Genomic DNA, 12,872 nt, shown 5'->3' on the forward strand with positions numbered 1-12,872 from the left:
GGCAGATGGGCTGGGAAGTGGCAACTGAAGTTTAACATTGACAAATGAAAAGTACTGCATATGGGTAGAAGTAACCCCACAGAAACGTGCCAACTGTGTGGTACTACACTTAGGGTTGTGGAAAATGGAAAAGACCCGAGAGTAATTGTGCAGTCAGATATGAAATTTTCTGACAGTGCAGACAGGCTGCCCGAGCAAGTCAAGGGGTATTTTCACTGATATACAGGAACTTTGCTAGTAGGGAAAAGGAGGCGATTATCCCTTTGTACAAGGCAGTGGTCAGGCCACACCTTGAGTACTGCGTACAGATCTGGACACCAAGATTGGTGAGGGGAACGAAAGGTGGTCTTACCAAGAAAGGCTTAAGTAGTTCTGCAAATTGCAGCATCTGAAGACTAGGCACCTACGAGGTGATCTGATTGAGGTGTATAAGGCTTTGAATGGCTTCACAGGCTCAATTCTGATAGGATTCTTCCCCTTGCTCAGATTACAAACCTGAGGGGGGTATAAATTCAAATTGAGGAAAGACAGCTATAGAGCAGATGTGCGGATATTTGTCTTTAGCCAGCAGGTAGTTGATTGCTGGAACAAACTTCCATCTGTCATTGTGGAAGTTAATAGCTTAAAGAAATTCAAGCAGAAACTGGACAGACATTTAGAGGGAAATGGATGTGTGAAATGTTTTTTTTTTTGCTGGTGCTGCATAAGTTTGCATTCTTGCATCACATGCCTCTTCTACAACTACTACTCTTCTTGGAATAATATTATTAGCGAAGTTGTCCAGGGTTGGGCTCATTATTGGTTTAAATTGGTGATTATTCCTTGTATAAGGCAATGGTCAGGCCACACCTTGAGTATTGTATACAGGTCAGGAGGCCTCATTTCAAGAAGGATGTAGAGCTGCTGGAACGAGTACAGAGAACAACAAGATTAGTGAATGGAACAAAGGGTTGCTCTTATGAAGAAAGGCTTAAGTTTTGCAAATTACAGTGTCTGGAGACTAGGCACTGGCAAGGTGATCTGATAGAGGTGTATAAAGCCCTGAATGGTTTGAGCATGCTCAATGCTGATGGGATTCTTCCTCTTGCTCAGAATAATCACATTGGAGGGCATAAATTCAAATTGAGGAAAGACATGTGCGGAAATTTGCCTTTAGCCAGCGGGTAGTTGGTTGGTGGAACAGACTTCCATTCCTTGTTGTGGAAGTTGATAGCCTAAATAAATTTAAGGCTCAGCTAGACAGGTATTTCGAACGGACGGAGGGGTGTAATGGGAGTGGGTTTTTTTTTGGCTGATGCTGCATAAGCTTGCTTTCTTGCATCATATGCCTCTACTAATGCTAATGCTAAATATTTTTTACTGATACTGATGAAGGCATATCAGACTTACTGTCTAAGTCTGCAGATGATACGAAGGTTGGCAAGTGGTTAATGACAGTAATCGAGTATATTACTGCAAAAAGATCTAGAAAAATTAGGCAGACAGGCTGAGTGAAAAATGAAGTTTAATATGGACAAATGCAAGGTACATCATATGGTGAGCATTAATATATCAGTTGAGTGGTATAGCACACTCAGAGCAGTACAGAATGAAAAAGATCTTGGGATAATTGTGTAATCAGTTATGAATTTCTTGGAGCAGAGCAAACAGGATTCCAGGATAGCTCATGGGAGTTTTGTCGATGATATACAGGAACTTTGCTAGAAGGGACAAGCAGGTATAAGGCAATGGTTAGGCCACATCTTGAATATTGCATAATACTCTAGCATCTACAGGAACAGGTGTGGAGAAGAGCAACAAGATTTGATAGGGAGGGGCAAACTGGTGTTCTTACCAGAAAATACTTAAGTTATGCAAAATACAGCATCTGGAGCTTAGGCATCTGCGAAAAGATCTGACTGAGGTGTTTAAGGCTTTGAATGTACTGAGTAAGCTCAATATTTAGGGTATTCTTGCTCAGACTACACACATGATGTCATAAATTTAAATTGAGGAAAGATGGTTGCAAGTCAGATATGTAAAAATTTGCCTTCAGCCAGAGAGTGGCTGATTGTTGGAACAAACTCCTATCTGGTGTTGTAGAAATGGTAATAATTTGAAGGTGAAATGGGGTGTTGGCCTTTTTTTTTTTTTTTTTGGCAGATGTTCTAAAAGTTGGCTTCCTTGCATCATTTGCTGCTATTACTACTACTACTTCTAATAATGATAATAGTATAATTCAACTTTCATTTTTTAAGCAATTTCAAAGGCCAAGTAAAGAATAAATTCATCAACTCTATCAGTGAAATCAACTAATAACTGTATTACTAATTTTAAACAAAATATAACAAAATCTAATTTAAAAAATTCCACCTTGTAGCTCTCAAAAAGCCATATGAACAATATGTTGCTGCAACAGTAGAATCCCAAAATAATTCTAGCTTACCTTTAGACCTGTCAGTCAGATAATTTTTCTTCCTGGGAGAATTCCATTCAGAGGGCTGACTTTTATGTCTGCAATTTAAAATAAAATAAATATTCTTTATTGCAGAGATAATATATACACCTGCAATATACCCTTCATGGCCAGCTTGGCTAGGCATTGTATATGTAAAGATAACACCATATTTCTTCTCTGGTCACTTAGAAATCCAGTATTAGAATACGATCACAAATTTTGACCAGTTCTTTTGGAAGTTCAACTCTTGTTTCCATCTGATCCACTGTTAAAAACTTGGGAACAAAGAAACTGAAACATCTTATTTGCTATTTATGATGTGTGATGTTTAAAATTCGATGCTAATTAAATCAGGCCATATGATATCTGCTTTTTGAGTTATTTTTAATTTTGTCTCCAAAAACCAAAATCTGTAGGTTGCTGTACAACCATTTCTGCAAATATAAACTGCAGATTCTGCATTTTCTGTTAGAAGGAATGGTTGTACAGGGAATAGAAATACAGATTCCCTGCTATTTTATTATTTTTTCTCTTTTTAGTTTAGTTTATCTTAATTATTATTTTTTTTCCCTTCTTTCTTTCTTTCTTCCTTTATTTATTTATTTTTTTTTTGGCTATTTTGTTGTCTTAGTTGTCAAAAACGATACGAAAAGGAGGATGAGGAAGACAATTCTGGCAGTTGAGAAAATTGCTTACTGTTCCTTGGTTGCAAAGTGGCCAGTCGAACAACATCAAAATAATCCACACTTACTTCACAAACATGCTGACTGACATTAGTAAGTACTGTTCCCAGCACAGAGTCACAAGGCAGAGATGGACTTGCATTTGGAAGCTGCCCTATATTAAAAGTTACTGAAAAAATGAATCATATGACATGTTATGAGATTCACTGCTAACAAATTATGCCAATGAGCCAAAGGAATGAAATAGATTTTTAGATTTCTGTACCATCTTGGGCCAAATTTAAAACATGGCATTCTTGCCAACAGTATTCTTGAATGCATTAGTTTTGTTTATACCATTTAGTCTACAAATATATAATCTCTAGATCTCTGCTCGGTACACCTGCCAGAATACTGATATAATCAATGAGTATATCAATCTGAATACAGCACTAAAACATATTTTATACAAAAATTGAGAGGTTGGGTTCTTATGAACCAAGAACCCAACTTCCTACTCCCGCCATTTCCCATAGGCCCTTTACCACTCCAATCACAAATTTCTCTTTCCTGGACTCCTTTTGTATATAACTCATGGGAATGCTGAGGTTCTATTGCATGACTTCTCCACAATTGTTTCAATAATTGTCAGAAGGGATATCAGCCTCTCTAATATATATTTTATATGAAAGGATGTGAAAAAAAAAAAAAACAAAGCACAATTCTAGACTCATTTGAATTACCTAATCACAGAGTACATATATATTACTGAATTACTTGCCTGGAATGAAGAGCATTGTATAAACGAATTCCATTTGCTAAACCACAAATCTGGACAAGATCATCACGAGAGAGGCGAAGCAAATCAATTCCTAATGAAATATAAATATACTAGAAATTGTGTATATATATAAACATTACAATACAAAACATGCATGTTACTGTTCACAAGAAACAATAGTAACAAAACAATATCAATTAAAAAGGAAAATAACTGTTTACTATGCAATGGCCAAAAATCCACCAGATCTCCTTATTTATATATCTGATGTCCAAAACAAAGGTTGATGTTTTTAATTTTTTTTGCAATACAAGGTGATTTCTTCCACTGCAGCATTGAACTCATACCACGTGCAGAAACTTTGCCTTGAATGAATTCTTATAAGGCACTGTCAGAGGAAATAGTCAAGATGGTATGGAGGTACAAGGTAGTGGGGGGCAGCCCAGGGTCCCCAGATGGACTACATCATTTTTCAGTTTCTTATGATAATTTCACTGTTTGTTTGATTCTTGCTTTTATACAGTGGGAGTCAGTCAAAGGAACTTGTCCCATCCTGCAGGGCAAGTACTTTGAAAAAGAAAACAGTGGATAGCTGGGAAAGGTAAATAACTCTTGATGGATGAGGTATTACTCCAGCAGCTGCTGACAAAATTTGTTTGGTGATGTGCTTAGAGACACTTCATCTACTGGATACAGTCTAATTAAGGTAACTTTTAAAGGAACACAAGCCAAGTATTTTCCCCATTCTGTTTTGGAGAACTTTCATGCTACTCAACAGTTTGGACTATTGTGTTTGAATCCTACATACAATTGGGAAGTGGTCACTGTTTTGCAAATCAGCCAAAATTGTCAATTTATGCTGGGGGGGGGGGTAATAAAATGGAAAAACAAATTTTCAGTTTATACTTTGGGATGGTCACATTGGGTCAGTGGAATTTTACAAGATAGAGAATATGGGAACATTACTAAATTTAGTGGCTACATGGACCCAAACCATGGGTCAACCCAAATGCATGTATTGTTGTATACCCCTATGTTGACCAATGAATTAATTCAGGCCCCAAAAGCGTAAACTACTAAAAACTGCCCACATCAGATAGATTTATTGATGCACATTCAGTGGGGATGAATACAAGTACAGCCAATAGTTAGTAAGGTTAGGTGATTTTATGGTTCGTTGTTTAGTGGCACATCAGCTTTTCTCTGGCCATAATACGAGATGCTATACAAAAGTTCCCGAAATTTGAATGTTACATGGGAAATATGTCTAGTACTTGTGGTGCAGGTAACACTGCATGCATCCTTTGTGTATCAGTGTGCCACGTGGTGTCAGGCTAGATAGAGGCATTGAATATTTATGTGCAATTCTTTGGCATGTTTCGCATAGTTTGCGATTTGCGATGGCTGATGTGAGGGAACAATGTGCTTACATCAAGTTTTGTTTCCTTCTTAACGATACAGCAGCAGAAACCCATAAGAAGTTGAAACAAGCTTTTGGTGACAATGCTTTAGGCAACGCAGACCTACTACTGGTTTAACTGTTTTAAAAATGATCGAACGTTGGTCGATGATGACGATCGCTCTGAGCATCTATCATCGAGTATCATCTCAGAAAATGTCGCAAAAGTTTGGGTGGTGATCCGTGAAGACCACAGGCCGACTATACACAACATTTATGGCATTGTAGGACTATCGTACGGCACGTGTGAGTGAATTTTGTCAGATGAGTTGAACATGAGAAGGACTGCAGCCAAGTTTGTGCCACAGTTGCTGAGTGTAGACCAAAAGCAGCATTGCATGGAAGTTAGCAGAGATCTTCAAGAATGGGCCAGGAGTGATTAAAACTTCCTTTCTATGGTCGTCAGGCACCCCCATAGCCAGGTGGGAAGGAGCAGCAGTGCATAGCACATGCTTCTTGATTAGACCGGGGTTCGAGCCCGTCACCACCAAATACGGAGGATGCGGAAAGGTCAGGGAATGACCAACGCATATCCCGGAGCAATATGGCCTTAGTTGCTAATGCTCCAAAAAAACAACAAACAACAACTATGGTCGTCACTGGTGACAGGAGTTGGGTATATGGGTATGACCCAGAAACGAAGCAACGATCATCCCAGTAGAAGACCCCATCTTTGCCCAGACTGAAGAAAGCCTGAAAGTGAGGAAGTGAAGAAAGTGAGGAGCAATGTGAAGTCCATGCAGATCTGTTTTTTTGGACATTGACAGGATTATCCATAAGGAATTCGTCCCTCCTGGCCAGACTGCTAATGCAAAGTTCTACTGCAACGTCCTAAGGTGGTTAAGGGAAGCCATCGAGAGGAAACTTCCAGAGAAGTGGCACACAAAGAACTGGGTCCTTCATCATGGCAACGCGTTGGCCCAAACATCTCTTGCTGTGGTGTAGTTTTTAGCACCCAACAACATGACAATCATCCCCCATCCCCCCTTATTCATCAGACTTAGTCCCCTGTGACTTCTTCTTCCCAAGAATGAAAACCAAGCTGAAGGGTAGAAGATTTGACAACGAGTTAATCACGGATTTAATTTTGGTTGATCACGACGAATTTTAAATATACAGTCATCCCTTGATTTGTGCACCTTGTGCAATGTAATTTTTGAGATGGTAGATCGCGGCACATTTTGAAGGAAAAAAGTAGATTGCATCACAAATTAAGTAGGCCACTCCTGGCATAGAGGATATCCAAACCAAACTGCAAGTAGTACTGAACACTATGACGAAGTAGGACTTTCAGGAAGTATTCAAATCATGGGAGAAGCATTGGGATCGGTTTTTACGCTCTGAAGGAGACTACTTCGAAGGTGACGATGGCGAATAAGACCCAGGGCGAGTCTAATTTATTTTATAAATACATTTCGGGAACTCTTGAATAGCACCTCATATGCTGGCTAGGATTCACAGTTTATGGATACTTTTATTTGCTAAAATCTTTCAACTTAGAATGTTTTAAATGCTGAAGTTTGTTAGTTCCTTATTCAAAACTGCTTTTCTGATATGTTTTATATTTCTTCATCAATTTTATATTTATTAGGGATGGTAGTAGTAGTTTATTGGTTTCAGAAATTTGGAAACAGTGTGCATGTCATGTCTGTATTCCAGTACTTCTTTCAGAGTAAGCAGTTTGCGTGCCATAAGTAGTGAATCAAATTTCTATTCATAATTTCTTTCAAAAGTTGGGTGGTCTACACATCTCTCGCTGTGGTGCAGTTTTAGACTGGTATGCAACTGTTAAGGTTGTGTGGAAAATTTGGCACTGAGGTGGATTTTCAGACTGGAATAGTATGTATGAGTGAGATTTGTATGACTAATTATGAATAGGACAGCTCCTTTTTTTCTCTCCTTGATCTTAAACTGACATTTCATAGGTTGTCGACCCTTCTTTTAGATGGAAAGAAACTGCATTACACAATAATTCTGAATCAATGGTTTACAGCACTGCCGGCTCTAGGGGTCCTGGTACCCAGATGCAATTTTAAGTTGAGTGCCTCTTACTTTTTTTTTTTTTTTTTTAATGTAGTTAAAATTTAAAGGTTAAAAACTCATAACACATTTTTTTTGTAAAATTGTGTACTTTGAAAAATACATATATTAACAACACAGCAAAACAAAAATCACAAAATATACAAAAATGTACATAGACTAGAATTACAGATACATAAGTTGCCAATTACTGGCTATGAGCTATTATAACTAGAGATGTACAAACTAGAAAAATTGCACAATGACAAGAATCATTTAATTTTTAATGGAAAAAGAAATGTATAAAAAATTAAATGATTTAAAAGTTTACTTTTCTTGATTTTATGGAAGCAAATTCATCCAAAATTTCACTTGTTTCTAGTTTCTCGTAGATATCACCTTCTATTGTGATCATTGACAGTCCAACTAGGCTTTCCTGTGAAATACTATATCTTAGATATGTTTTAATTAGTTTTAGTCTTGACACATTCATTTGCGTACATATATTGCAATATTTTCAGTGGATCTAAGCTGTCACTATCCTGTATGATGTCCTTTAGAATTTGTATTTCATTATATAATTCAGTGGCACAAATATCCTTTTCTTCACTATCAGTCAGCGCAACTTGTAAATCATCAGTGTTTTCTTAAAGTGTCCTCACCCGTATTAGAAATTTGCTTGAAACTGAATTACAACCGAAATATGTTAAAGTGGCTTGTCAAGAGATCAAACCTTTCAGCCAAAGAATTAATAATAGTGCCCACAATTGGAAGAAAAAATTTAACTTTAAAGTTATATTGCGGATCAACAGGCACTTCGTCCGAACATTCATACCAGAACAATCTTTTCTTACGTCTGTGTAATGTACTGCTTTTAAACTCAGGAGAAATTTCTAAATCTAATGCTAACTCTTTTGCTGATTCACGTATAACACTAAAATTTTCATCCAATCTAAATTCTTTAATAAAGTTGATCACATTATTTAACGCATTTATAGATTCACTTAAATTTGTGTCTGGATTTTGAAGCATTTTACTCACTACATTGATCCTGCACAAAATTTCATACCAGATAAGTGAACACAAAAATCCACAATGTTTAATTTTCAAAGCTAATGTTTTTGCTTCATATTTTGTATTATTGTCAATTTGAATATTATCATAAAACTTTTCCAATATATATCTAAGCGAACGAAGAACATCAATCAGGTGCATAGAAACAGGTGCATGTATACCTGCGTGTACACCAATGCTAGGAGTTTGGTAAATAAATTTGATGAATTTGAGGTATTGCTCAAAACATCAAAGGCAGATATTGTTGGGATATCAGAGACGTGGTGTCACACAGATATAAGGAATGCGGAACTGGAATTTGGGGAATACAATGTGTATAGAAAGGATAGACAGGACAGGAGGGGAGGAGGGGTTATGCTATTAGTTAAGAAACACATAGAGTCTAAGGAAGTGAAGCCAGTCGACATCGATGGACAGGGCAGTGTCGAGTCAGTTTGGTGTGACATAAGCATAGGGAAATCAAAATTGAGAGTAAATAAATAAATTTTCTGTTTATACTCCGGCACGACAACCAAGTCAGTAGAGTTTACAATAAATCGTCAATACAAATAATAATAGTATTTAGTAGTCACGGGCTTGAACCCCGGTGCACTCAAGGAACGCGTGCTATGCACTCTCGCTCCTGACCACTGGGCTACGACAGCCAGTAGGAGTGTGCTATAGGCCTAATGACTCTGATGAGTATAATAAGATATTGTACAGGGAAATAGAGTGGGCCAGTAAATCAGAGAGTCTTATAATGGGGGATTTTAATTTCCCAGATATTGACTGGAATTTGTGGGTTGGTCACTCGCACACTAGCAAGGCTTTTGTGGATTTATTGGATGATTGTTTTCTACATCAGCATGTTCGTGAGGCAACAAGAGGGAGCAATACTCTTGATATGATTATCAGTAGTGATTCTTCATGCATTAAGAAACTGCAGATAAATGAACCACTAGGTGGCAGTGATCACAGTGTGTTGAAGTGGGATTTACTCAAGGAGGTAACTACCATCAGAGGTAAAGGGAAGGGTTTTTGTTTTCGTAAAGGCGACTATGATGGTCTGAGACAGTATTTAAATTCTATACAGTGGGACCAACTGATGATGTTACCAACAGCAAACTCAAAATGGGAAGCATTCAAGGAACTAATCTTGGAGGCTACCAGGCTTTACATACCAACTAAGAAATATTGTTCAAGGTTTAGGCCTAAATGGTTGTCAGATGAACTAATGAGACATGTGGCAGAGAAGAAAAATGCATGGGATACATACAAATTAATGGGTGACATGGAAGCCTATGATAGATATAAGTTGGTCTGTAATCTAGTCACAAACGAGATTAGGCAGGCAAAGGCAGACTACGAAAAATCCTTGGCAAAGGATGCAAAGAAAAACAGAAAAGAGTTCTTTACCTATTTAAACTCAAGAAGGAAAGGGATGAATCAGATTGGTCCACTGGATATTGATGGTTCAACAGTTGAGGATCCTGCTCAGGTGGCTAACAATCTAAACGAGTATTTTGCATCTACATTCACGCATGAGGAGTTATTCAGGAAGGAGAATGACGTAGGTAAAGTAAACATTGGCAGTGAGCTGGATGATTTTGTAATAACTGAGAGGAAAGTGGAGGAGAGATTGTTGAGGATAAACATAAAAAAGGCACCTGGGGTGGATGGGATCTATCCAGTTATATTAAAGGAGGCAGCAAAGGAGGTAAGCAAACCCCTAGCCATAATTATGAGAGCTTCTTTGGACTCAGGGGAGGTACCCATAGACTGGAGATGTGCAAATGTAACCCCAATTCACAAAGGTGGATCAAAGGCTGACACAAGTAATTATAGACCTGTTAGTTTAACTTCTGTTCCAGGTAAATTAATGGAGGCACTGGTTAAAGAAGCACTGCAGGATCATCTAGACAAGAATTCAGTTATAGCTCAGACGCAGCATGGTTTTGTTAAGGGCAGGTCTTGCCTGACCAATTTGATTGGATACTATGATGCAGTCACAAAAGAACTGGATGCAGGGAATAACTTTGATATTATATATTTGGATCTTGGAAAGGCTTTTGATACTGTTGCACATGGAAGACTGCTGCACAAATTGGAGCAGTGTGGCATTGGAGGCAAATTGCTGCTATGGATAAGGGGATGGTTGAGTGGCAGAAGACAGAGAGTGGTAATCAATGGATATTGCTCAACGTGGACTAATGTTATTAGTGGAGTTCCTCAGGGTTCAGTGTTGGGTCCGTTGTTGTTTTCGGTGTTTATGAATGATATTGATGATGGGATATCAAGTTTAATGTCCAAATTTGCAGATGATACAAAGGTTGGCAGGGTTGTTAAGGACACCACTGACGCTATGCTGCTACAACAGGATCTGGAAAGGTTGAACAGATGGACTGAGAGGTGGCAAATGAAGTTTAACATTGACAAATGTAAAGTACTACATATGGGAAACAGCAACCCCAGAGCAACGAATCAACTCTGCGGTACTACACTGACAGTGGTGGAGAATGAAAAGGACCTGGGGGTAATTGTGCAGGCAGATATGAAGTTCTCTGAGCAGTGCAGACGAGCTGCAAGAGTAGCTCATGGTGTCTTGTCAATGATATACAGGAATTTTTCTAGCAGGGATAAGGAGGTGATTATTCCCTTGTATAAGGCAATGGTCAGGCCACACCTAGAGTACTGTATACAGGTCTGGAGGCCTAATTTCAAGAAGGATGTAGAGATGCTGGAACGAGTACAGAGCAGGGCAACAAGATTAGTGAATGGAACAAAGGGGTGCTCTTACGAAGAAAGGCTTAAGATTTGCAAATTACAGTGTCTGGAGACTAGGCACCGGCGAGGTGATCTGATAGAGGTGTATAAGGCTTTGAATGGTTTGAGCATGCTCAATGCCAATGGGATTCTTCATCTTGCTCAGAATAATCAGCTCAGAGGGCATAAATTCAAATTGAGGAAGGACGGATGTCGGATAGATGTGCGGAAATTTGCCTTTGGCCAGTGGGTGGTTGGTTGGTGGAACCGACTTCCATCACTTGTTGTTGAAGTTGATAGCCTAAACAAATTTGGATAAATTTTGGATAAATTCTATCCAAAGGAGGTAAGCAAATCCTTAGCGATATTATGAGAGCATCCTTAAATTGTGGAGCTGTGAAAACGTATCCCCAATTCATAAAGTGGGATAAAAAGCAGCATAAGTAATTACAGACCCGTTAGCTTAACATCTGTTCTAAGGAAATAATGGAATCACTATTTAAAGAAGTAATGCAGACCATCTAGACAGGCATGCAATTATACAGCAATCAAGACATGGATTTGTTAAGGGATGGTCTTGTCTAACCAATTGGGTAGGTTACTATGATGCAGTGACCAAGGATGCAAAAAAATAATTTTGACATCATATACTTGGATTTCAGGAAGGCTTTTGATACTGTTGCACATAAAAGACTGTTGTACAAACTGGAGCAATATGGCATTAAGGGCAAGTTACTGCTATAGATAAAAGGATGGTCAAGTGGAAGAAGTAATTATCAAAGAGTGGTTATCAATGGGCACTGCTCTTCATGAACTAATGTTTTTAGTTGAGTACCCCAAGGTTCAGTGCTGGATGCATTGTTGTTTTCAATATTTATCAATGATATTTATGAACATATATCAGGCTTAATGTCTAAATTTGAAGATAAACAAAGATATTCAGGGTGGTTAACGAAAGCCATCAGGATGAACTACTGCAATAAGATCTAGGGAAATTGAGTCAATGGATAGTTGAAGTTTAACATTGACAAACCTAGAGTAACTTATCAACCATGGGGTACTAAACTCAGGATAGTGGAGACAAAAAAGACCTGGGGGTAATTGTGCAGTTAGACACGAAATTCTCTGAGCAGTGCAGGCATGCTGCCAGTGCAGCTCATGAGGTTTTGTCAATGATATACAGAAAGTTTGCTAACAAGGATAAGGAGGAGAATCATCCCTTTGTATAAGGCCATGGTAGGCTACATCTTGAGTACTGTACAGGTCTGGAGGCCTCAATTTAGGAAAGATGTAGATCTGCTGAAATGCTTGCAGAGAAGGTTAGTTTTGTTCCCTTCACCAGACTGGTGAAGGGAACAAAAGGGCACTCTTACCTAGAAAGGCTTCAGCTCTGCAAATTGCAGTGTCTTGAGTCTAGGCACCTGCAGGGAGATCTGATTGAGGTGTTTAAAGCTTTGAATGGATTGAGTAAGTTGATGGTTAATGGTATTTGTCCACCTGCTGAGACTACACACACATGAAGGGGCATAAATTCAAGTTGAGGAAGGATATTTGCAAAATAGATATGCAGAAATTTGCCTTCAGCCAGCAAGTGGTTGATTGTTGGAACAGGTTTCCATTTGTTGTGGAAGTGGATGGGTTGAACAAGGAAGAACTAGACAGATTCTTGGAAGGTACAGATGGGGGAATTGTGTAGTT

At 38.4% G+C, this 12,872-nt stretch overlaps 1 protein-coding gene across 1 annotated transcript in view; it reads right to left on the reverse strand.

Moving 5' to 3' along the window:
* LOC150080467 (transcription factor CP2-like protein 1) overlaps window positions 1-12,872 on the reverse strand; it is a 442,462-nt gene that overhangs the window by 109,207 nt on the left and 320,383 nt on the right. The window contains exon 15 of the mRNA XM_090380701.1: window positions 3,881-3,971. Within this exon, the coding sequence (XP_090236827.1) occupies window positions 3,881-3,971 (91 nt within the window). The remainder of the gene's footprint in view (window positions 1-3,880; window positions 3,972-12,872) is intronic.

The sequence above is a fragment of the Mastigoproctus giganteus genome, chromosome 9, assembly GCF_048544385.1.
Source record: "Mastigoproctus giganteus isolate SK-2022 chromosome 9, ASM4854438v1, whole genome shotgun sequence".
NCBI lineage: Eukaryota > Metazoa > Arthropoda > Arachnida > Uropygi > Thelyphonidae > Mastigoproctus > Mastigoproctus giganteus.